The following is a 26,004-nucleotide window of genomic DNA, read 5'->3' on the forward strand; positions in this document are numbered from 1 at the left end:
AACAAAATTAAGTAAGAAATTCTAGAGATGGAACTACTTTTTATATAATATACAAATTCTGACGATTTTAAATATAACAATTAATTCGTTTTCTTGTAGAATCCTTCTCACCATAGAATCTGAGATGTTCAAGATGCGTTTACACAATACATTAAACTACATGGACATGGGAACATTCCTATTCTTATTGTCATTCCTATTCCACGTTCCTATGTCCATGCAAACTACAAATGACAAATATTCCTCAATAGGATCGCTAGGGAATTTAAAATTAATATATGTAAACAAAATTTGACAGCGTTAGTTAAGTTAAAAAAAAAGCAAAAGTAACAAAAATTTTAAGTAATAATAGGATAATATACCGAACATGACCGATAGATCAGTATCTTCGGCATCTTTTTATGAGCCTCCCTTTCAATATAAAGAAGAAGACGTTACGTTACTTTATCAAAACATAAGAATGGTTAGAGGTTATATTTATGAATAAAAATAAAATGTTGTATACAGAAATTGTTTTATCGTATTTCCTATCATACCTTTCTTAGAATAAGACAAATGTTTATTATTTAGTTTTATAGAAAATATAATTAGGAATATTTTTCTTTAAACAAACTACAATGTGTTACAATATGTTATATAGTAATTCTTTCTTCTTAATTTGCAGGTTTTGCAAGATGTATTGAAAGGAATAAATGAAGTCGATACAAATTTGAAAAATATAGAAGAAGATATCGTTAGTACGGCTAAATTACTAAACGCAATTGAAATAGAATCAACATCAAATGAGAAGTAATTTGTTATTCCAATGTTAAATAATGTAGAAATAAATAAATGAACATAATTACAATTTCTATACATCTATAATACATATATGAAATATCCAAACCTATATTTTTCTCCTAAAAATTTAATTGCATTAACTTTTTTATGAATATTTAGATATCTTATATATATGACTAATTAAAATTATTTCTCTTAAAATAGCATAACGCAATAGTTCGATGATACTATCACTTCTTTTTGGTCATCCTTGACGATAAAATATCCACTGATTGTAATTCGCGATTTCAGATTATCGCAGTAGGTAATCAAATTGATCAAACGTGAACTAATGAAAATAATAACCGGAAATCGAAATATATATGATCAATTGAGAAAGATACGATACATATTATACCAAAATAAATCTTTTCCAATACTTTTATAATCTTATTTTATTTTCTAATTTTCTGCAATTAAATTAATTATACTTTCTTCAGTAAAAGAAATTATATTTTTTTACCGTTCCTTATCTTCTATTCTTCTATTTATCTTAAGTTAAAGTAGTGCTATGCGTTTCTTTTCATATTATAAGAGGATAATATTTTCATACACAATATTCTTACTTAACTTTAAATTAACACATAATTTCGTAGGATCTATAGAATATAAGAAGTATAAATATAAATACAAATAAATAAATAAATATATATATATATATATGACGTTTATGATAATTTTTTATTTTTCAGCTTGAAGTAATTTATTCTATATATTTATGTATATTTACATTTTTCCTGCAATATATAACAGATAGAGATAACATATTAAGAAGCAAACGAAATCCTACTAAATGTACCCTTATGTAAACAAAGATTCTATACATATTTGTATACATATTTAAATTTTTCGTAATAACTTAGTCCCGAAAATTTCCATTTACAATCTTCTTTTAAATTGTTTAAATTATGTACTAAATTATATGTGTATATAAACATGATATAACACCACACCATAAGAAATGTTTTAACTAAGCCCCCTCCTATTCATGAGATGCCGACATACTATCTGTTCGAAGAATTCGGTTTACGAAGAACCGAAGGATACAAAGTGATACATTTTTACCATTAGGTTTCATATAGGTAAAGATATATAACATATAAAAATAAAATCATTGATTACATACTGAAATCATATAATCTTATAAAATTAAAAATAAATTTATAAACTTATGAATGAGAAAATAAAAAAAAGATGTTCAAAGCTAATTATTAGCAATATTACAAACACAAAAAAGATAAAAACTAACTTATTCTTTTATCTAAATAAGTAAACCCAATAGTAAAAGTTTAGAAGTCACTTAACGACTTGGAAAAGAAGCAGATGATTTAGAGCCTACAATCCATCGGAAATAAGTCATTGGCGTCGACAATTCAATAAGATCAATTCGTTTTACGATATTCTATCAATTAATCAGAGACCCATACAATTATTCGTCATAGCTCATTCACAGTAGTTCATGTGTTTTAATATTAACTCTAGATCCCGACAAATTGAAGGGTATCCATACAAAAGTTTCGATAGTCTTTCGTACCGTTTGGATCCGACCGAGAAGAAGCTAGTTGGGGGTAATTATGAACGTTTCATTCTTGATACGATCAGTTTCAATAAAAGTAATTATCGCAGTGGCTGTTTCGAAGTAAAAATCGATGATGAGCATAGATGAGGGTGGAAGTAAATTGTACGACTATTACCTACGCGTGCACAAACGAGACGCGCGGGTAATGAATTCAATTGTTTGACATGTTGGTACCCTCCCTACTCTTCGCTGTCTCGTCCAATCAGGTATAAGCGAGGGCGTCCATTGCCATATTCGAAATATATAAATGTGTCAATATCTGTTCCACTACGCTCAGTCAGTATTTTTATTCGTCGCTGCCAAACTGTCCATTAAATAGTAAACCTTGAATCGTTTTCAAACTTCAAGAGAAAGTTGACGAAGTAATGGTAAGTTTGACTTTTCTGTCAACGTGAATCCTCGATCGGTCAGTTTTATAGCCACCTTTTTACCCTCTTTTACGTTGTTTCGCGCCGTTACACGAGTGATAGACTACTATAAAAGTAAAAATTATCGACTAGTTTCTCGGACCGTCAGTGAACCGTAGTTAATGCCAACACTTTTTGTCAGATTATAATAATTTATCTTTACCAGTTCCTTTGCACGTTGCTTATTCTTTTGAAGAGGAAAGAGAAATTCTTTGGTGAAATCTGATAATCATTTAGGCTTATTCTTTCATTTCTTTCTAATTTTTTGTTTAAGAACATGACTTGAATGAACACAATTTCTGATCAACACAATATACCTTGAAGAGAGGACAAAGGAATACAACAGAGCGAAAGAGGATTCTCTTTGCCTTCTGTTTCTTTTTTTTTTATTTTTTGGACAAGACAATTTTTTTTTTTTTTTGGATAATTTTATAAATATATAGAAAAAGAAAAAAGAAAAACGAAATAAACTGGAAGAAAAGAATTTCTTCCTTTTTCATTTGATTTTATTTTCTTTTTTTCTAAGTATGTAACATATTCCTATACATACAATTAAAAAAAAAAAAAAAAAAAGAGACAGGAACAAAATAGGAGAAAAGGATGAAAGTTTTTATTCATTTCGTGATAGATATTTCACACTGCATATTTCCTTATCGCGGTTTACGGGCTAGCTAATATCATATCTAGATTACGATACGTTAAAGGGCTCCGCGGAAAGAGGGCGCGAGATAGGGAAGATGCGAAGATTGTATAAGAAGTTGCATCATTCGGTTCGAAACCTTCTCCCGTGATGTGCGCTCCTAGAAAGCATCTCCGGCGCGAGTATCTTTATCAAAAGTTCTATCTCATAGCAGTACCAGATTCGATATTCTTACGGACTTTATCTACCTGTGACAATTATCCGTCGTGATTCACAAATTCCAAGGTAAGAGAAAGGAAAGACATTTTTTAAACAGAATACACATATATATCGATTTGAAAATTTCCAAGCTTAGACCACGTGTAAATAGATTCTATGTAAAAAAGTAAGAAGTACGAGATATATGTAGATAAACTATATATAAATAGGACAGATAACTGTAAGGCAAATTCTTATAGAAAAGAAAATTTCTGATTAAAATATAGATTTTACAGTTTATATTTCTCAGTCTCTTGAAAGTAGATAACACATGGAGAATTGAATTCTATTTTTAGTTACATATATCTTAATAAGCAAATTTTCGAACAACTTTCTCGATTTTTAATAGAACAGTCTATTTTATGCTTTTCTCCGCGTCAAATTATTTGACACTTTTCGAATAATTTCATCATGACGTTTTCGAGGAAACTTAAAGATGTCTAAATACTGGCTGATGATAACATCATCTACCTGTGGTCATATCAGTTTTTGATTACATTCCAACAACGTTACTTATGTATATATATCGTAATTTTCGACCGCAGAATTACACTAACGCAAAGTAACTAATGGTTTTCATCATACAATCGAGTCTGAACTAAATATGAATTTAACTTACAATTTTCGATTATTATCAACTTTTTTCAGAACTTCAAATTACTTTAACATACAATTATTCGCACGAAGTAAAGTTAGAATTTTCAAACAGCATTCATAACATTAAATCCTATTTTCAAAAACATAAAACATTGAAATGTTCAATAATTCATATTTTAAAATATATTCTTTTCTTTGCATCAATATAATCACGTTTAATCAATGTGTATTCATTAAATATTTCGAATAACATTGTTTATATAATATTCGCAACATTTTCTGCCTAAGTAACTGATTATGGTCTAGATAAGCTAACAGTCCTTTTCATAATCGGTTAAATATAATGTACATGGATCTGCTGCCCATTGAAACATCGAAGAAATTAAGTACCGATCCTCATTACGAAGCTATAAAACCGTCGTAAACCTCGGAAGTTTTAGCCACTTTTAACTCTTCTCGGGACACGCTGCATGCAAGTGTTTCCAGTGAAAGAAGAAGGAGAAAAAATAAAATAAAAAAGAGAGACACACACGCTCACGCACATACCACGTCGCACCGTATCGTCTCCAGATTCTCCCTTATTTTTTTGCACCGCATGTGTGTTCATTAACGCTCGCGCGAATTCATTTCCAAACATCTTGTCTTGTTAACAGCCGAGTTACTTAATCTTCTTTAAACGGTACGCGTGACCTTCCTTCTTCCTCTCACAGACTCTCTGACTGAGTGACTGAGAGGAAGAAAAAGGGGAGAAACGCGGGACGAGAACACCAAAGATAAAATGATGCGGTAGCATCTAAATTTTGTTCGTGAACTTCGTGAGAACAACGTTCCGCCGAGGGAACGCCTCAAAGTCACGGTAAACGACGCGGCCAGCACGTACACGCCTCTAAAATCCTAACCGAACGTGTCGAAGTGGAGGAACCGTGAGAGATACAGATTTAAGTCGAAGCGAGAGATGTCATTCGGAAACCGTGCATTCCTCGTGCGACACGTTGTCGGTCTACCGTCAGAAGGATACGCGGCCAAGGTATCGAGCGTCTTGTCTTGTCTATATCACGATAATAAAATACGGTAGATAAGGAAATCTCTTTAATTTGGTGATTTCGATGCTCACGTTAACGAGCAGGCCATGCGACTGATCCGAGCGAACGGTTCTTCCGGCTGTATTACAAATTTCATGTTAGTTTCAACACGAGATTGTTTCAAAATTGTCGCCACGTGATCCGTCATTATCTGTACATCGTAATTTCGTTCACCACTAGAGATATCTATTTATACATCTACAATAGCAAGGACATAGCATTCGACTCAGTAATTGAAAAAGAACATCATGGAAGAGAAAGTGTGTTAAAACGATAAAGGATTAGTCATAGTATTACTAACTCGTTATCAGCGAAATTGTTAAACGAAACTAGCTAGTATTAATACGGTGCTATAAAGAGGAAAGCAGGAAAAAAGAAAGAATGGAATGTGTATTCTGGTTGTTATCGGAGATATTTAATTATCGTCGCGTCCTCAAGAGTTTAATTTCATTGTTGCCAATTGTGTTTATTCGTATCCTCGAAGGAAGGTCGAATGAATCGATATTATAAATCGCGCACCTAACCCGGCAATTAAATCCGCATTGTTATATTCAATCGGTCCAATTTCTGCGAAAGGAGCATGACGTTAGTGTTCTTCGGCTTCATTCTGATTCAATCATTGCACAATGTCCTTTCACATTCATCAAATTAGTTTCTTTCATGTAACATCGTTAGCCGGTAACATTGCCGATCATAATTGCCAATGATATATCGACTTTGCCTTTCATGGCCTCATTTTATGCTTTCAGATGCGATCTTGTTCAATACTGATTAATCTCGTTTGCGTTATCACCGTATCGTATACGGTTTCGGGACACCCTTTTTCATTCCTGCCACGGCATGCCGTTGAACGAGCTGCCGAACGTAGAGGCATAAACAGGCAAATGATAGAGCACAATTCCAATTTCCTAACATCATTGTCGGAATATGGGACACGAACTGAATCGAAGGTAACGTAAACATAATTCATTAATTTCCCTAGTATCTTGAGAAAAACAAATAAACTTTCACGAATTTAGGAAATGGGCCAAACCTAGGCAAAAAAAGAATTTGCAATAAGTATGATCACTCGACGCTGAATGTAATGAATATAAGATGACATTTAAATCGTTGATCTATAAAAATTTAACTTTGAAAATATATTTGCGAAAAATGGGATTTTTTGTCCTAGAGATTAAGAAAATCTCAGTACAAATAAATTCCAATAGATAACATTCAACGTTTCGATTTTCAGCCTGTAGAGCCATGGACTAAAATCACTCAGAATCCAGTAAACGGCATTGAGACCATTGTGGGGTAAATATCACACATCGAAGAGAATAGATGCGTAAACCGATAATACTGTATTTCTTCTGTTATTATAGAAGCAAGGTGGAATTGGAATGCAAAGCTAGCGGCAGTCCTCCACCAGAAATTCTCTGGTTTACAGGAAGCGGTAGTAACGAACAAGTGAGTAGTTTGGTCAAACACGATTCTTATATCATACGATCAAGAGGAAAGAAGAGAATATTAATTTCCGATATTGTCCTTTGTGATAGCTGATCGAATATGTGAAAGCCAGTACGCATTCCTTGTACGATCCATCCGAAGAGTGGAAAGGAGTGGCCAGAATTAATTCGAAACTCGTGATAGAATGCGTTACTCCGGATGATGCTGGATTGATCTACTGTGCGTCGGTTTCTGCGAGAGAGGTGAAGATCTCCACTCCTACGGTGCTGCTGGTTAACAGTAAGTGGAATACAATTAACAATTAACTGTCAATCATCTGGAACTACATTAACATGAAGCTTTGACCAACTGTCACGCAAGCCTCTTATCTTTCATAATACATTCGTATATTTCACTAATGAGTGATTCATGAAACTCTTCGCTCTTTCTCTTCACTCTTTCCCATGCATTATTTCGCCAATTGAATTCGACATCAGATAGTTTGTCATTTTTTATATGATTATAATAATAAAACGATTTGATTTTCGTCAAGTGCCAACATCGATTTAGTCGCAACAAATAATTTTTCAGATTTCTAATTATAAATTGTGATGCGAAGACTCGGCTGTAACATTCCAACACTGACGAAATCTCGAGCAGTTCGAGACATAAAAATTTCTTATTCAACGATTTCTTTACAGACGAAGGTGGTGCCAGTAACTGCAGTTCTGAAAGCGACCCAGTAATTACTCTTTACTCGCCTACTCTGGTAGCCACTATTGGAGCAACAGTTGTGTTACCTTGCAGAGCAAGTGGAAAACCAACACCACAAATCACTTGGGTGGATAACTACAACATACCTCTAAGTCTGTCAACTAACTTGCGACACAGAGTATTGGACAACGGTGACCTAATAATAGAAGAACTTTTATGGGAAGACATGGGTGGCTACACTTGCCAAGCCAAGTCTGAAAATCGTCAACAAGTCATCAGCACGTTCCTCTACCCTTTGCGTGTAAGTTTCTATAATTTTACCTAAATTTGATGATTTAGTATTTGGTTCGATTGATGACATAGAAAAAGTACTTTAAATTTAGTTAAAGTAATTTAAATATATTCCAACTTTATTTTTCAGCCCGAAAAGGAAGTGGCTCGAAAAGTCAACTAAACAATTATTGAAAAACGAACCCAATCAATCCGATCTCCGGCTATCATTGTATTGTATGACATGCCACAGTCTTCTCGCGCTAAATTTCGGTGTTCGTTAGCGTTCAAATGGTATTGTTTTTTCAGTATAAGCACTATATATAGGATTATACATATTACGGTACTGAAGACATGACAATGCGTTTAAGAATCAACAACGCTACGTTTAGTTAATATTGATTAAAATGCAGTCACTATTTTACTTAAAGTTTTATAATAGATTTTAAGGTGCCAAAGAGTTTTTGTATTTGATTATGATAATGATGTTAGCAATTTTAAAATAGCGATCTTTTTTAAGCTATTGCAATATTTAATTATTGTTTATACTGCGACGATGTTTCGTATAATTTAAATGAATTATTTATTTATTATATATGTACATTGGAAGTCGAGTCAATAGGCAAGCATAACGAAAGATACTTTGGTTAAAGCGAAGATTAATTGCTAAATTCTATAAAACTCGATGGAAAGGAAACGATGGCCGATCATTTGACATCGATTCTTATTTCGCTTACTGCATACTTATTAGTATTAATTAGTAATTTTTACTTGTTTTTATTATTTTAGTTACTTATTCGTATGAAATTATCATAATCTATTGTCTATTGTGAACTGCTATATTTTTATGTATAAATAAGTGTATTTCATTTCGTACAATGTTTATAAATTTGTGTTACATTTATTTTTCCCCACCTAACTTTCCTCGATTGAGTTAGATTTTTATATGTATGTTCAATTCGTTACATTTCTTAACTAATACAACGAATTTAAGAAGAAAAAAATGACCTTGTATGAAAGATCATTAGTCCAGTCGATAATACTATATTGTTATAACTGAAGACACGTGTCACTTGTTCGTAGCAATTTAATTAAAAAATGGCAAAAACATTGACTGCAAAGATTGGACCTTCGATTCTAAACGCTGATTTGTCACAACTTTCAGAGGAATCACAAAAATTAATTAATAATGGTGCTGATTATTTACATTTAGATGTTATGGATGGACATTTTGTACCTAACCTTAGTTTTGGTCATCCATTAGTAAAGTGTCTTCGAAATAAAGTAACAGATGTCTTTTTTGAAACGCATATGATGGTTTCTAATCCCAACCTGGTATATTTTACCTTGCTTTTTCTTTAATTTAAATTTTCAGTTGTATATCATTTCTATTTACACTTTATTTGAAGAAATGTTATCTATAAATTGAACACTTTTCACCTTAGTGGGTAGAGCCAATGGCTGATGCTGGTGTCAACCAATATACGTTTCATGTTGAAGCAGTAAACGATGTTCCACTACTTTGCAGAAAAGTAAGAGAAGTAGGAATGAAAGTATGTACCTCATATTTTAAATGAAATCAAACCTGCTTGGTTAAAAATTATATTAAATACGTTGTTTCTTTAAATGAAAGGTTGGGGTAGCACTTAAACCACAGACTCCAGTAAATGTAGTTGTAGAATATGTTGAATTAGCAGATATGGTATTAATTATGACTGTAGAACCAGGTTTTGGTGGTCAAAAATTTATGGAACCAATGATGAAAAAGGTATCATGGCTTAGGAAAAATTATCCTACATTGGACATAGAAGTTGATGGGGGTGTTGGACCGGAAACTATTGATGCATGTGCAAAGGTATATATTTAAATTTAGTAGATATATTTTTTAACATATACAATAACAAAAAGAAGAACATTATATATATTATTTTTTAGGCTGGTGCAAACATGATTGTTTCTGGAACAGCTATCATAGGTTCTTCTGATCAAGCCAAAGTTATCAAAACTTTAAGAGACTCAGTAAATTGTGCATTGCAAAATAATTGAAAATAAGAAGGGAAGAAAAGTATCTCTTCCACATATAAGATTGATATGTTGTACTTATATGTTACAAATTTTGTAAATGTAAAATTGTTAACAATTTTTTACAAAAATAAGAAGGCAAATTATTATTATTATCTATTTTTGTGTAATTACAGTCACTTATATTCACTGATAGTTCACATATTTGTAAAACTGTTAAACTGAGGATTTGATACTAAAGGGACTTTAGGAAATAATTTTGCTCTTAATTCTGCTAAAGTGATTAGAATAGCTTCTTCTGACCTAATAGTTCTTGATCCTTGTTGAGGACAAGTATTTAAATATTTATCAAACACCAAAGAAGCATCATCCACATTTAAATTAGGGTCATTGTCTACTGCTGCTTCCAATCCACACAATCCTCCAAATATGATTAAAGCATGATGGTATTTAATACTTTTTGATTCCACATCATCAATAGAATTTCCTTTATCTGAAGTACCGATGGTCAAATCATATCCATTCTTATAAGGACATTGAGTTAACACCTCTGTAAGATTATTAGCTAATCTCACAGTATATCCCCAATATATTCCAGTATCTGATCTGGGAACATCAGGTGGAACAATGAAGCCTTTTATTTTTTTCGGATTTGGTTGGTCTTTGGGTATCTTCACTGTAACCCTTAATCCATCTGTTAATACTTTATCCACAGAAACATCATTTAATAATCCTACATTCACATGAGAACCTTTGCCAAATTTAACTGGCTTATTTGTAACTACTCCTTCTCTATACAAAGATATATCTTGCTGACGTAAGTGGTGTGGAGCATCCAAAGGATTTAATACTCCAGCATACTGCAAATCTTTATGAATCGGAAAGAAATACTTCCTTAAATATTGTGGACATTCAAGATACTGCAATATTCTAGCTAATTGCAAACATGCAACTCGTCTTTCACCTAATAATTCGTCATTTCTTATTTTCTTCTTTTCACTTTCAGTTATTTCTCCTTTATCGTCAAAAACGACGATTTCGTTTATTTTATAAATACATGCGGCACGTGCTATTTGTCCTGCCAAATATGTTCGTAATTCTGGTGACTGAGCATTGTCTAAAATTGAACCAGGAACTGCGATACTCAAAGTCGAAATGTCCTTTTTTTCGAAATGCCTTTCAATAGGTTCAGCCACTTCGTTCTGTAATTCTTTTTTAGTTTCTTCTTTCTTAAGCCTTTTTGCTAACCTCTCTTCCTTCCATTTTTTTCGCTGTTCTTTGTGTAAACGATTGGTTTCCTTCCAAGTTTTCGATGTAGCAATTACTGGTGGCATAATTTTTTAATTTTTTCAAACTCTTCCTTTAAACTTTAAGATATTTATCATTTACCACAATTATCTTCCAGAAAATTTCACAGATATAAAACCGTTAAACGCTACATTTGGTGTGAACGTGACAGGCAGTGTTTTTGTTTGTACATATCTTTTCATCGAGTAAGAGAATTCTCGAACTTTTGCTAAATTTGTACAATTACATCAAATGGCCACGGAAGAAGGTTTCGAACAGGTTCTTATGAAATTTGATTTTATAAAATTTTGTCTTATTATAGTTAATTTAATAAAACGAGATATTTAATATTACTTCTAAGGCGAAACGTCTAACCTTAATTATGTTTATCTCAGACATGTTTAAAATTAGTTTAATAAGCATGTGTCTTTGAAATTAATAAACAAGATTATTCATGAAAATTATATGAAAAAAATTGTGTTTTCACAGTTCGAAGATGAAGAGGCAGAAATTCCGATTGGCGGGACTTTACCCGGTGGTAGAAAACGATTATTTTCGAAAGAATTACGGTGTATGATGTATGGTTTTGGTGATGATCAAAATCCTTATACAGAAAGTGTAGATTTGTTAGAAGATCTTGTTATTGAATTTATTACCGAAATGACACATAGAGCTATGGAAATTGGTCGTACCGGTCGTGTGCAAGTAGAGGATATCGTATTTTTAGGTAGTAATAAAATATGTATATTGATTTCTGCACAATGTCTTATAAATTATTATCTTTCCATAAATTTGAAATTGGCTTGTTAAATTGAAAATTTTATTTTACAGTTAGGAAAGACCCAAGGAAATATGCAAGAGTTAAAGATCTCCTAACAATGAATGAAGAATTAAAGAAAGCTAGAAAAGCATTCGATGAAGTTAAATATGCAGGTACTGTTAGTCAGTAAATTTAATTTGTCAATATCAAAGCATATAACAAAATACTTTTATTCTGCCTGAATTTATTATTTTATTAGAGAATCATATAAATATATATATATATATATTTATATATTTTTTTTATAAAAATCTTTTTTGTATAAAAAGAACAGTTATTTTCATGATTTTGAGAAAGTTCAAATAGAGTTTGAACATAAATGATCTAAGTACTGCATTGTAGTAGTTGCACAGTTTTTACAAGAACGGAATGCTACATGCTTGTGTGCTGCATTTTTATGATACTTCATGCTTGCTTATCTACATAATTGGAAAATTATGGTATACTTAAGATTGCTTAAATATTTTTGTTATATAAAAAGAAATATGCATAAACATATATATTTGGGGGTTTCTGTAAGTATAGGTCGTCCGAAAAGTTTCTTTTGCTTTATAAGGAAATAGTGGATGCACAACATTTTCTGTTTTATATTATTGTATCAAATTACGTATGATCCATTCTGTTCTGTCAAAATAAAGATCACAACGTTCAACAGATTTGATTTTATGTTAGTATAAAGATGCATCGTTGTAAAAGACATGTCTGTAAAAGAAAGACACTTTCCGAACAACCTAATAGTAATACTTAGATCTATTATAAAATATGATAATTATCATATGAGTGCTATTTCTTTTTTTATGTAGTGTTAGTAGTATTGTATATGTAAAATAGAGTATAAAACAAAAATCTATATCTGTACTAAATGTTCTATATTTTATTTCATGCACAATATATATATATATTTTACACTTTTATAATAAGAAGTATTTTATACATATGTTTTATTTTAATAGCTACAAAGTCTTTTCACAGCTCTAGTGCAATAAAATGCTGGTTTGGAATAATTATTTTATGTCCTATTTACTTTTTATACTTTCATTCATTCTTCAATTTTTATATTATAATATCTCTCTTAATTTTTGTATTATTTCTATTTTATTGTGTAAATTGCTCTGTTTATTTTCATTAAGCAGCATGAACAATGCATGTTTTTAGTTCAAGTTAAATTACAGTTTATTTTTTGGAAAATTATTTTGGCTTAATTTCTTGCATGTATATATATTGTTTCATTTTTAAATCAAAGAAAATTGATTGATTAAATTTCATAAAGCTATATCATACACTGATTGATACTAGAAACAGCTTCTTTTGCTGACAGAATAACATGAGAGACTCCTACACCGTGATATGAAGAGCCACACAACGCTAAAGGTATTTTATGCGCGGAGATGTAATCGTGGATGCGAGTTAAGCGTTGTGCGTGACCTATTATATATTGTGGAATACAATCTTTCAGAATGGAAACATTACATGCCTTGGGATCTTCATTAATGCATAAAAGTTTGTTTGCATATTTAACTGCTACCGTTTTTAAATGTTCTTCAGATGAGCATCTACCAAAGTATTTTTCAAACCATGCCCCACCCATCATTACTGTCAGTACCTGGATTTGAAAACAAAAATTGTATATATTGAATAAGAAATGTTTCTAGTCCATTATATGTTTGTGAAAGATTATTTAAAAGTCAAACATCATTTTATGTCACTGCAAAATTACTTTATAAGAATTTATTATAAAAAACATTAAGCTGGTGTAATAAATATTTATATTTATACATACTGTCATTTTGGAATTTTGAGGAAGGGCACATGAATCAAATATTATACCCAAAATTGGAATTTCTTCTTTTGGTGGAATGAGAACCCCAAAGGCATTTATTGGTAAAACATTTTCAGAAAACTGGAGATTAACTACAGCTATCGTTACTGTAGGTATACTATATAATTCCTTAGACAGTTCTGGGTGTTGCTTTTGAATTAAATTAGCTAAACTTTTAGCAGGTAAACTTGATATGATACGAGAATATTTTTCAACTTTTCCATTTACAATTAATTCTACACAATCTTCATTAAATATTATTTGTTCACAGTTATGTTTCATTTTTATATTCACTCCACGTTTAGTAATATTTTCAGCCAGTGTTTGAGGCAATTGTTCAAAACCTCCTTCTAGTCCCCATGTACTCCATAATTCTCTTTTAGCTTTCTGTACTAAAAGCGAAGATATATTATTTGATTTTACTATTTTTTGAGTCTCATGTGTGTTTTCCAATGTAACTTCTTTTTTTTCTTCTTTATTTAATATATCTGAAAATTTTTTCTGTACAAGACCCATAAATACAGAACCATATTTTTGTTCAGTTTCAAATATATTTGTCATAAAAGATTTTGCACTTAATTGATGTATGTCACCACCACAAATTCCACATAATATTGGTGCAACCATCTTTTCAGATACATCTTTGCCAAATCTCCTTTCTACGAAATTATATATGCTTTCATCATCTTTAAGAACTTTTGCTGCTTTAAAATCATTCCACAGAAGCCTAGCTAAAGAATGATTTAACAGTGTATTTTTTGTTATAATTCCTTTTAGGGAATTAGGTAAACAATGCAATACATTGTCTGCATAAATATATCGATTTTTAGCAGCAGGATGTTCAGCTTTAATGGGAATGACTTTAGATGATAATTTCAATTCTTCTATTAATTTCAATAAATCATGTGAGTTAGCTCTAATAACTCTTGGACCTGTTTCAAAGATTGTTCCATCAGGTTGTTTTATAGAACGTATCCAACCACCTACACGATTTGAAACTTCTAATATAACTGATGGAGCCAGTTTTGGATTTTCAAGAGCATAATATGCAGCTGATAAACCTGATATACCACCACCTAGTATAGCTGTCATGTTCAATTACATAAATATTCAAATGTATTAATGAATATTAAATTTATTTTGGATAAAATATGTGCACAAACTAATATATTCGTATTATACTGTTAAAAATAAATTAAATAATACTTATATTTGTCCTTTTCTGCTATTGAAATGAATTATTCTTTGTTAAATTCTATAGTAATTTTATATTATATGTACTACACTATTTCAGCCTTCTTTTCATTAAGTCAATAATTTAAAAAGAAACTTTTAAAAAATCAAATAACTGAATAATTATAAATGCACTGTCAATGTTATGTAAATTTTATTGTTTCACAAGCTAATTATATTAGTGCATTTCATGCTTAAGAAAGGTTATATGTATTGTTTGAATCGTATGTTATGTACGCATATGAAATAAAAATTCAATGTGTAAGAGTGGCACTTTCTATTTGGAATAAACATCAATGTAAACAAATTTCTTAATTTTTTATTTTTATTGAATTGTATATTATTGTTTTATATCTACTTCTTTAATTGCTCGAATGATTATAAGCAATATGATAACCAAATATTTTAGAAATATCGATTTAACATTAATTAAAATTTAATCAAATAATATGATGACAAATTTATTTATCATCATATAATAATCGTCATATGATAATTTGTATTAAACATGTTTAATTGTATCTTTAATTATCTTATTTTGATGAGGCTATACAAAATTGATTAGGATAAAAATGGAAATTTCCGCTTGCGTCATTGAAATTATAATGCATGAATGACTAATTTAATATTCAGATATTTTGAGCTTGAGTTGCAAACGCATTTATATTACTTGTTACGTTTTCATGCTACATCTGCTGTGTCAATAATCTGCTATTATATAATAGAATTTGCACGGGTTCCCGCCAAACCATTCTTTAACAGATTCGGTGCAAAAAAAGTATGTATTTCATATTTTGAAGAATATTATCTATAAACTTTTAATACTTAGTGCTTATTTAAAAATTCAACTTTTTAATAAGTCATTAATTTTATAGTTATTAAGATTTGGAATATCATTAACTGTTACAATGAAAGACGGAAGCAGATTGTTGTCTATTCTTCTGAAAGCTTCAGAGAAAGCAGCAAATATTGCAAGAGCTTGCAGGCACAATGATGCTCTATTTAAATTACTTGTACAAGAAAAATCAGAGGAAGAAAAGAATCCGCGTTTCTTCCAAGATTTCAAAACCTTAGCAGATGTTCTTATTCAAGAAACGATCAAACATGACATAGGATTAGAGGTAAATTACTAGTATATATATAGTTTATTGTTTTGTTTAGAAACACCCACATATAAGCGATGACTGAAAACATATGTATAATTGGTATAGAACAACTATATCAATATATCATATTAGATATATCTTCCTAAAAAGAAGAATATAAAACAAAGATTATTTATAGAAAATTAGTTTCCAGAACTGGCTAAGGTAGTGCAGGGAGAAGAAACTAATACATTCAGCAATGCCATGGGTGAATCTATAGTGGTTGAAGTATGTCCGACTGTTGAAGAAACCACTGAACTATTAGCCAAAGTGATGGGTAGTGATATTGCAACTGCTGAATTATTAGCCACTGAAGTTCATAAGGATGTCCAATTTTTAGATATTCCAATGGTAGTAGAACTACCTTTTGATTTTGATATTGATATTTATGATCTTGGTATATGGATAGATCCAATTGGTAAGAAACATAACAATATAATTTAAATGCTCTAAAATAAAGATTTACTATATATGTAACAGATATAAAATAATATTAATACTGCTATTTTTATTAAAACGATGTCTGGGAAATTTATATGGTAAATATCTTCATTTTCATATAATTTATTCTTTATTGTTTTAAGTACTAGTATTATCCAAAATAGCTTCAAATTTTGCTATTTTTCTGTATCTACTATATATTTCTCTTTTTATTCTATTTTTTGTTATGTATATTTTCATTCTACTTTATTATAATACATACTAATGGTATTCTGTCATGTTGTATGAGTATGTTAAATTCTCTATTTTTTTTTTTAGTTTAATAAAGCATGCCTGAGGGGCAATTCATGGAACTTTTGTAGATTCAACTGCTGATTATATAAATGGGAGTGAAAAGGTGGATGAAGTCACTGGCGTACATATGAGTGGTTTACGATGTGTCACTGTCTTGATTGGAGTATTCTTGAAAAGCACAGGCATACCAATTGTGGGAGTAATTAATCAGCCTTTTTATACAAATGTGGATTTACGGTAAATGGAACAAAATTTAATTTATACTTGTACATTATCAATAGTCAATGAGTTTCACACTTCATTTCATAGATGGAAAGGCAATTGCTACTGGGGATTTATGGAAAAAGATGTTGGAACATGTTCTATAGTGAAAGAAACTACCAACAAAAAAATAATTGTTCTGAGTAGAGTTGAGGATGAAAATGTGAAATCTAAACTTTTAGGTGCTGGTTTCACTTTAGTGGAAGCAGCTGGGGCTGGTTATAAAATATTAAGCGTTGCCCTTGGGCAAGTCGATGCTTATATTTTATCTAAAGGATCTACATATAAGTGGGATACTTGTGGCCCACAAGCTCTTCTACGTTCTTTAGATGGTGGTATTATTGAATTCCAAAGTTTTATAAGTAATCCTGATTCTGACTATATGGATGTGAAATATTTACCGATGTCTACCAATTTGTCGAATAGCAATGGTTTGATAGCATACCGAAACTTCGAAATTTTGCAAACATTAAAGTCGATTTTATGTAAATAATGGTATTATGTTATGTACTTATTTTACTTATTGAGTGCTGATGGTACGTATATATATATATATATATATATATATATATATATATATATATTTGAAAGTACTTTAGAAAGGATTTAATCCATGCTGCATTTATTAAATGCAATTTTATTTATTTAATATTAATTTTATTTTTTTAACTTTTTAATTATTCAGTAACAAATGTTGTTGTATTCGATATATATTTTATTATTAATTTAATTTAATTTTTATTAGTACTTCTACAAATCAATCATGCCTCTATGGTGTGTATGTAGGCTAACTTTAATAGAAGTTATGTTTTTGCTTTTATGCAAATATTTTAGATTAAATTTAATGAATAAAATTTTAAACAAAAATTTTAGAAATTGGAATTTGTATCGAGTATATGGAATATTTTTAAATTTATCTGATTTTTTTGCATATTAAGTATTTATCATTTTTAAATATGACTAATGTTATTTAAAATCGTAAATGTTAAATTATATAAAATGTTAAAGAATGTTATATAATATCACAACTAAATAATAAAAATGGTTTGTGTTTCACTTACGATTTTTTATCCTGCATTCTATTACGTTGTAATATTCCAGCTTTCACATATTTCTTCAAATATAACACTAAGCACTCACGATTAAACATATGAATAACTCACTCGCGTTCATCGGAAATTTCAATATTTTAAACGTTTAAACACATTTTACTTGCTTCGATAGTTTCAATATATATTTGTCCGTAACTAACTTCACACAAATCATTTGAAATTCGTTACGAATTTTTATAATAGGCACTGTCACGTAGTTATTAATAAAAAAATTACGATTTATAGCTTAAATTTTTCAATTTCACGAGTTATTAAAGAGATACGTATTTTTTTTTAATAACATTGTGTCTAATGAATGAAAATCTTTTCTAATTTGCAATTCGCTCTCGAAGAAGATTGGAGAGTTTTCACGTCCTCTGCAATTTGCTACGGCGGATGCAGGAATTATATGTATCCTGTGTTTATATGCATGACAGTCGTATACACAGGTCTGGAAACTCCTGTGGGGAGGGTAAGACTTTCAAATTGGCTGCTATCATGGCGCCTCAATGTATTTGTTAGGATTTTGCATTTAACACCATCCTACGCTGAAAACTACTTTTTATGAGTAACTCTTACTTTTCATAATTTTTCACAATTTATTTCGAAGTAAATAGATATACGAAGATTCCCGTTTTTCATTACAATTATGATTGTAATATATTCGTTTTAATTATAATTATGCTATATTGTTGCGATATCAACGTATCACGTTGCGCTTTAAATTAAAACTTCTTTCTGTTAAAAAAAGCATCGTTCCAAGTCGACTTCTTTTATTCTTTCGCGGTATTCTTTGGCAAGCCGCCGCAGCCACACAGCAGTTTACTAACCGAGCGTATATGCATGGATTTACCGACACAATCCGATAATATCGTAGGTTGCAGACACAAGATCGCGCTGCGCAACGAATTCTAACAAAATAGATCCAGCTGCTTTACCATTTACTGTGGACGAAGTAACCAACATTGTCCGGCCCACGGTTATATAAACAGGTCTGGAAATTCTCGTGGTGCTCCATATGAAAGCCTAGTAGCGACTATGACCGTAATCTGCAACATCGCAGAATGCACAACTGCAATGGAATAGCCTACAATTATAGAAAATCAAGGTAATCCTTCTAGTTATCCACAAATGCAAATGTAGTATTCAAAGATTTAGTAAATAGTCACTTCAAGTATTGATCTACACTCATGGATCCAAGTCTGAAAACAATTTATCAGTTGGAGCATGTGTTATTTCACAGAAGAACTACAGTATTAAAGCTTTCCTGCCGAAGATAGCTTCAGTCTTCATGGTAGAATGCGCGGCGGTCGAATTAGCCGTAGGATTTATCAACACAGATTCACCAAACTATATCTGATTTGTGCAGATTCGCAGAATATTTTACAGAGTCTAAAGATCTACTCCCTTAAAACCGCGATAAATCAACACAATTTGAACATAAAAAATGTATGTCTCGTCATACACGAGGATTGAAGATAACGAAATATAGAAGGCAGCGGTTGAAAGTACAAATAACCAACTTCTTCCAGTCTCTCGATCAGATTGTTGGCAAGCCCCTGAACGAATGACAATATGGGTCGACAGAGGAAGAGCAGGCCAAGCAGAACTTGACATTCAGCCTGTTCAGACTTGATCTGATTTAGGATGCAGCTTGTAAGTCTTGCAATTGCGAGTACAACTATCAAGATCCGGATCATGTATTATGGCAATATCCCTAACACTTAAATTACTATACTCCATCAGCAAGTTGCTAAAGAGTTCAAGAATTAAAGAACTGAAGATCATTGGCAACTTAATAAACAAGCCATCTCTTAAGGAACAACATAAAGGAACAGAGGTACAAATGAAAGAATGATTAGAAGTTAAGAGACTAAAATTATATACATAACTTTTGTTTTTTTTTCTCAAATATCTCTTCTTTATTTTTATATAGTTTATATATATATTTTTTTCTTATATTACCGGTTGTATATAAGCATATTATAAAAATGTACATATAATTATACCTAGAATAAAAATTAATGTTTAAGCAATGTAACAATGTGTAATCTCTAAATAAAAATAGCGTATAGATGGTATACAGATTTCAAAGGCTTAAAAAAAAATTCTAAGGAAGTAGAAAAGGAAAAACGAAGAAAATGTTTCACATATTTGTAATATGTTAGAAATCTCTTTTTGTTTAACAGTTTTTGTTTACAATATGGTATAACTCTGAATCTAAATTAGTGAACCTTCGTCAATGTTATATTGCTATTTACACGAATAGATAGACAAAATATGTTAAATTGTACTATTTTAGTTTTCGAGTTCTACTTAATATTTTATTCAATTTTTAATATATCATTATCTCATCAATCGAACAAACCTAATTTTGTTACAAAACGGACGAAATATTGTAACTAAATAAAACATAAATATATATATGTATAGAACTGTCATCTACCTATATTATTTTTCTTTTACATACTTTGTATAAAAAAGCTTAGAATTGTAGGTGGCAACCACCGTGACTTCTTAAGAATTGGGGAGAAAGTATTCGCCAGGCCTGGGCAGTTTAATAAGAAAGCACCCGTCCGGCAAGTGTTCGATCGAATTCGGGTCTAGCAACATGATTGGCCGAATATTTTTTGGCCTACGAATATTAAGTACGAAAAGGACGAAACTTATGATAGTATGTTAATTGAAAATATTCTTCTCTTAAATCCACCCAAACCCACGTTACGCTCATTTTATGATTTCTCACAAATCACCATTATATTTATAGTCACAAATTTCTCCGCAGAACTTATTCAACTTTTTCTTATACATATTATCTACTCCTTTCCTTATAAACATTTGCATCATTTAAATATTCTTGTATTGTACTTTCTATTTCCATATTTATTCATTTAACACGGAATCACATGTAATTTAATTAAAAAGTCCTTTTACAGTTGTTCTTCTTTGTGGGATTCGAGATAAACGAGTTGTCGTTGTAATGGTTGATTCGCTGGTCGAAACGAGTCATTCCGGATGCTGGCACTTCTTGCGGGTGCAGTATGGTTTCCGTTTGTTTTGCGGCGGACACTGATGTAGGTTGTGCATGTGTTCATACGTCGCAAAACAGAATGGCCCGAATCATTGATACCTGCAATTCGAGAAACCATATTTTTACTAAAACGTATGGTTAAATACATTGGTCTGCCTGCATTAAAATAAAATGAAAAAAGCAAACCGATTCAACAAATAGTTTCCAAAATAAAAATTCTTAGATGTAGCCCGCTTTCATGTAAAGTGGCAAAAATCGTAGAATTCGAAGTTTTGTATTTCTTAAATAAACTCGAAACCAGCAAAATGATGACTCAAACTCTTCCTAATTTTACATGGAATTCATTATATTTCACATCGAAAGGGATCTCTGGTGTCAACATTAAAAAATCGTCAATTTGATATGGAATGAATCGTGAATATTAGAAGCCTAATATTGATTACTTACACATTACATACTAAAGAATATTTTATTCCTAACGTTTTATATTAATTAAGACAGCTAAGGAATTATTTAAAATTTTCATCGAACTTTTAAAAGATAAACTAAATAAATGCACTTATTAAAAATGTATCTTACTCGGACAAAGTTGTTACACTTCCATAAAATTTATACTATTCGAAATATTTTATTTAACCTTTTGTAAAGTTTGATATTACGATATGCACCTGTTAAGGGAATGCCCATTGTACTAGCATTATAGTTATCACGTTGTCTCTCTCTACGAAGTACTCGATGTGCACCAGGCAAATGTCCGATCGCAGTTACGAAACCAGTCCGAAATCTCGCGTTCATCCAGCAATAAATGACTGGATTGTAACAGGAGTGTGACATGGCTAGCCAATGGAGAACCATCCATACGAACGGAAGTCCAGCCCAACTTTCCAGAGTCTCGTTATTATCCATTAGTAGCTAAAAATTTAATAATACCGCTTTACTTAAATATATTTTCTTCATAGAATTTAATTATCTCGCTTAAGTATGAATCTATAGTGTATATCACGTTACTACAGTAGAAACTCCGTTTATATGAATCTGTCGGGGGACAAGTTGGTTCATATAACCAAGTCGTTCATATAACAGGAATCCATTTATTCCTCTCTGCTACCTATGATTTTTCGTTCAATCAAGAGGGGTTCACGTTCATATAAGAGGATTCCACGGAATATTTTCTCTTAAGTATGTAATAATGTTGTAAATTTGTAGCCACTGCAGAGCGCGAGAGTATGTCACATAATGCGTTCCTCTACTATTTACATCTTACTGTTAGACGTTCATATAAGTGGATCGACGCTCGGTGGTAGTAAATAATAATAATAATAGGAGCTGAGCTAAAGTTCATTTAATCGTGTATTACTTCATATAAATGGAATTCATATAAACGCAGTTCCAGTGTATACTGCCGTAGAAAAGAATTTACTAGGGTTCAGTTATTAAGGTTTATTGGATCTTTGTCACTTACGTTTAATATATTGAGTGGAAGCCAACAAATAGTGAACACTATTACGACCGTTACCATCATTTTAATCATCTAAAACAAATGTAAAATATACAATTATGATTATTTTCTTATAACAGAAAATAGACAAGTTTCTGCTCAAATTTATTATTTTTTTCGATAGACGTTCATTTAGGAAAAATATTTTTTACAAAGATCTATGGTAAACATATCGTTTAAAAATTTCATTAAACGATAGGAATTTAGGGAACGATTAAAATAGAAGGTTTACAGAAATAGAAGTGTTAACGCACTTGTTACACAGTAGTCTTTTTTGTGAATTTTATGATATTTCTTCGTGTTAATAGGTAGTGGATATTGGTTAAATTATGAGAGTAACACGTAGCTAGCCAGAATTTAATCAGGACATACTCGTAAATCACGCGCGGCAATTATTTTTTCTTAGGCTAGAGGTATCGTTAATTTTCATGGTCTGTCCAGTGCTGGTTTATTTCACTGTGCTGTAGCTAGTAAATACGAATGGCGTTATACATTATTACAAACAACATCGTTTTCTCTATCAATGAATTACGATTCAATTTATTTTGATTTCTTTTGCAGTCCAGTTATTTTGAAAATTGAAAATGGAACATCATTTTCCAGCTTTATACATGATTAAGAAACTTAATTAAATAAGAAAAAATAAAAGAGAAAGTAAAAGACAAGAACTAAAGAGAATGTTATATCAGTAAAATATTTATAGATTTACCATCTGACAGGAAATCAAATTATTTTATAGAAAGATTTATTATTCCAGTATATTTATATTGCAAATAACAAAGTTATGAAAAATGAATTTTTTCGTATGTATAGTCGTAAAATCTGAGAACTTTATGTTCTTCTTTTTTTTTAGTATTATCGAGTATATTTATATATCATATAAAACTCAATCTCAGCTGATATATATTTAGTTTCTAATTTCCAGTCAATTCCAATGATTCTTTCTTACGTTACAGACATTCAAAATTGCTGTCACTATTTTTCCACCTAGAAACAGAATTATCAAACGAGATATTATGTTCTTTTCTCTTGTTCATTTCCATAGATAAAATTCTTAAGAAACACGCTTGTTATTCATCTCGCTGGTAAGTATGTATCTTGCATTCTTGCTTAATTTTGGTCGTTGTGTTTGTATTATAAATATTTACGAATGTGGCAGGTGTATTATGACTTCTGGGTTTTCTAAAGATTCGTTCTATATTTTTATTTTTGCCTCTTTTTTTTCGTTTGTTTTTCATTTTCATATCTACATATACCACCATAAATGTATCCATAGATATTTCTTTTTTCGGTACATTTAGCTTTATAAATACAGATATAATCATATAAGGTAAATTGATACGGGTTTTTACTTCATCATTCAAATATAATATTTATTCAATGCTTTTGTTTTGCTATGTAATAAATTATCGTATAGACACGAGTTAAATTATTAAATTATTTATCTCAGATTGTATATAATCTTCTCATTATAAAAGTTTCATCATTTTTCGAACATCCCTGGTTACTAAGTGGTAACATCGTTATTTGAATATTCGTTGTTGGCTACTGCATTTCGTAGCAATAAACAAGTAAGTGTTAATCGTATTGCAAACATACTTTAAACTAATATCAATTCTATCAATGATAATTTTATATTTTCCCCAAACTTAAGAAATCTTATAGATTATATTTAGTACAAATTCTGTAGAAAAATATGATTCATTGAAAAACAATGACCCAAAACAAGGTTGAAGAACATAATAATTTGCTAAAAAATTTAGAAACAATACATGCTGAAAATCTCAAATGTTTCAGTTGTTAAGCTGGGAATGTACTATTTTTTTGATTTTTCCTGCCCTTCATTTCCTTCTTCGTTCTTTTTCTGTTTATCTCATTGACATTTCAATCTCCGCTGCCGGCTTTTCAGATAAGGTCTTTGCTTTTCTCGTTCGAACACACCTCGATAAATACGAGCGTTTCTGTTATCGTGTTTATTGCTGATATTCCGCGCATTCCTACACGTCCTTCATATCCTGACGTGACGATCTGGAAAAAAATCTGAGTAAAGGTTAGTCTTATAAGAAGATTGGTGACGTAAATGCATTTAGATTTATCTAACTCGTTTGTTTCTACAGATTTGTTATCACAGTCTTCTGTTAAGTTATATTGAAAATCTTCTTCCTGTTTCGCTTAATACAGATAAAATTGTATTTTATTTCATCTAATTTAATATCGCAAGTCTATGCATTCGTTTTGTTGAAACTTTTTAAAATGAAGTGAATTTTGTTGATCTTGAGGACTTTCTCCAGCAAGATAACTGAAACGTATGAAATATTCGTGTTAAGCGTATGATACAAAGCATTATGCATTCCATTTGTGAAATATCACACTTTTTACTGCACATGTGTTTCTATAACGGCGGCGACGATTTAAAAGTGAGTTATTTATAATTTGCAGTACTGTATTTTATTAAAGGTATCCAGGTTTTTACGATGGTCTGTAAAGATCTTGATAAAGTTAGAAAAAAGTATGTTTCTACGGATGAATCGAATTCGATGGCGCAATGCTTAGATAGTTTTGACGCAAATTTTGCAAGCAAATTTAATAATCGAAACAACAAGCATAATAACTAGTTGCATAAGTGTTACCCTTGAAAGATATGACATCATTCCAAGACAAAGATTTATGTATAGAATATTTCATTGAAAATGTCGCAGCGTTTAACAAATTGATCTGTGTTACGTATAAGCTAATGAGGTGTCTTTCAATACGCTTTGTTATGAATAGTTCCTTTTTCCTTTTGACAACAAAATCTACTCAAGGAATAATTGTTCCATATCGATCTTCGTGCGCTTGTTTCCAAATGATACCTCGAGATCCTCTACGATTTCAATAAACCGAGTTTACCGGGGCTCTAAAGAACATTGCTACCGTTTCCTCAGTGAAAAGCACGATTCATGAATTTTATAGGAAGAAGTATTACGATTCTCTATGTTTGAAACACACGAAGTGTATTCTCGTTATATGTTGTTGATGCTTAAGAGGCGGCTGCCATCAAAAAAAGACAATGAGAAAAAAGAAACAGGAACGGAAAATCTAAGCTGATTTAATTTTAACTTCAGGAAAGGAACTTACATTGCACGGCAGAGAAAATATTGTAATTTAATTTATTTAAATAGCTCTAGAAAGATGTGACTAATTTTGAATCTTTTGAACCTCTTATGGGAAGAATTATTATCTTGCGCAATGTTAAGAAATTGGACTAACAAAGATATACACATAAGAA

At 30.8% G+C, this 26,004-nt stretch overlaps 7 protein-coding genes and 1 long non-coding RNA gene across 15 annotated transcripts in view; 5 read left to right on the forward strand and 3 right to left on the reverse strand.

Annotated features, from left to right (window-relative positions):
* The first annotated feature begins 2,646 nt into the window (after nt 1–2,646).
* On the forward strand, nt 2,647–8,683 carry LOC132906629 (neural/ectodermal development factor IMP-L2). Of its 3 annotated transcripts, none has more exons than XM_060958977.1 (7): nt 2,647–2,766; nt 6,132–6,332; nt 6,617–6,678; nt 6,747–6,831; nt 6,921–7,110; nt 7,512–7,825; nt 7,946–8,683. In XM_060958977.1, the coding sequence occupies exons 1-7, from the start codon at nt 2,764–2,766 to the stop codon at nt 7,976–7,978; spliced, it is 888 nt and encodes a 295-aa protein (XP_060814960.1). In that variant the 5' UTR covers nt 2,647–2,763; the 3' UTR covers nt 7,979–8,683. The 3 variants fall into 3 exon arrangements, with proteins under 3 accessions (XP_060814960.1, XP_060814961.1, XP_060814959.1); XM_060958978.1 differs by lacking the exon at nt 2,647–2,766 and adding an exon at nt 3,569–3,730; XM_060958976.1 differs by lacking the exon at nt 2,647–2,766 and adding an exon at nt 5,241–5,327.
* An 80-nt stretch (nt 8,684–8,763) lies between these two features.
* LOC132906635 (ribulose-phosphate 3-epimerase) lies at nt 8,764–9,971 on the forward strand. Its single transcript, XM_060958984.1, has 4 exons — nt 8,764–9,129; nt 9,240–9,347; nt 9,428–9,649; nt 9,730–9,971. The coding sequence occupies exons 1-4, from the start codon at nt 8,893–8,895 to the stop codon at nt 9,838–9,840; spliced, it is 678 nt and encodes a 225-aa protein (XP_060814967.1). The 5' UTR covers nt 8,764–8,892; the 3' UTR covers nt 9,841–9,971.
* LOC132906626 (putative methyltransferase C9orf114 homolog) lies at nt 9,637–11,166 on the reverse strand. Its single transcript, XM_060958971.1, has one exon. The coding sequence runs from the start codon at nt 11,148–11,150 to the stop codon at nt 10,014–10,016; it is 1,137 nt and encodes a 378-aa protein (XP_060814954.1). The 5' UTR covers nt 11,151–11,166; the 3' UTR covers nt 9,637–10,013.
* A 75-nt stretch (nt 11,167–11,241) lies between these two features.
* On the forward strand, nt 11,242–13,698 carry LOC132906643 (transcription initiation factor TFIID subunit 13). 3 transcript variants are annotated; one of them, XM_060958998.1, is made up of 5 exons: nt 11,242–11,382; nt 11,593–11,830; nt 11,935–12,036; nt 13,242–13,294; nt 13,380–13,698. In XM_060958998.1, exons 1-4 carry the CDS (start codon nt 11,356–11,358, stop codon nt 13,244–13,246), a joined length of 372 nt encoding a protein of 123 aa, XP_060814981.1. In that variant the 5' UTR covers nt 11,242–11,355; the 3' UTR covers nt 13,247–13,294; nt 13,380–13,698. The 3 variants fall into 3 exon arrangements, with proteins under 3 accessions (XP_060814981.1, XP_060814980.1, XP_060814978.1); XM_060958997.1 differs by having other exon boundaries at nt 13,242–13,441; XM_060958995.1 differs by lacking the exons at nt 13,242–13,294; nt 13,380–13,698 and having other exon boundaries at nt 11,935–12,858.
* Nucleotides 12,710–15,277, reverse strand: LOC132906623 (protoporphyrinogen oxidase). The gene is made up of 2 exons (XM_060958965.1): nt 13,704–15,277; nt 12,710–13,526 (listed from the first exon to the last, which is right to left on the reverse strand). Exons 1-2 carry the CDS (start codon nt 14,832–14,834, stop codon nt 13,194–13,196), a joined length of 1,464 nt encoding a protein of 487 aa, XP_060814948.1. The 5' UTR covers nt 14,835–15,277; the 3' UTR covers nt 12,710–13,193.
* A 538-nt stretch (nt 15,278–15,815) lies between these two features.
* On the forward strand, nt 15,816–18,172 carry LOC132906627 (inositol polyphosphate 1-phosphatase). The gene is made up of 5 exons (XM_060958972.1): nt 15,816–16,096; nt 16,268–16,538; nt 16,924–17,092; nt 17,165–17,657; nt 17,690–18,172. Exons 1-4 carry the CDS (start codon nt 15,884–15,886, stop codon nt 17,607–17,609), a joined length of 1,098 nt encoding a protein of 365 aa, XP_060814955.1. The 5' UTR covers nt 15,816–15,883; the 3' UTR covers nt 17,610–17,657; nt 17,690–18,172.
* Nucleotides 18,173–19,200: 1,028 nt separating this feature from the next.
* On the forward strand, nt 19,201–20,648 carry LOC132906644 (uncharacterized). Of its 2 annotated transcripts, none has more exons than XR_009658018.1 (2): nt 19,201–19,315; nt 19,527–20,648. It is a non-coding gene; the product is annotated as an uncharacterized LOC132906644 (long non-coding RNA). The 2 variants fall into 2 exon arrangements; XR_009658019.1 differs by having other exon boundaries at nt 19,533–20,648.
* Nucleotides 20,586–26,004, reverse strand: part of LOC132906625 (RYamide receptor-like) — a 45,626-nt gene continuing 40,207 nt past the window's right edge. For all 3 annotated transcript variants that reach the window (XM_060958968.1, XM_060958969.1, XM_060958970.1), the window contains exons 5-7: nt 22,701–22,769; nt 21,907–22,150; nt 20,586–21,337 (exon numbers count right to left, since the gene is read on the reverse strand). In XM_060958968.1, the coding sequence (XP_060814951.1) occupies nt 21,138–21,337; nt 21,907–22,150; nt 22,701–22,769 (513 nt within the window). In that variant the 3' untranslated portion in view covers nt 20,586–21,137. The remainder of the gene's footprint in view (nt 21,338–21,906; nt 22,151–22,700; nt 22,770–26,004) is intronic.

Source organism: Bombus pascuorum, chromosome 5 (assembly GCF_905332965.1).
Source record: "Bombus pascuorum chromosome 5, iyBomPasc1.1, whole genome shotgun sequence".
Taxonomy (NCBI): Eukaryota; Metazoa; Arthropoda; class Insecta; order Hymenoptera; family Apidae; genus Bombus; species Bombus pascuorum.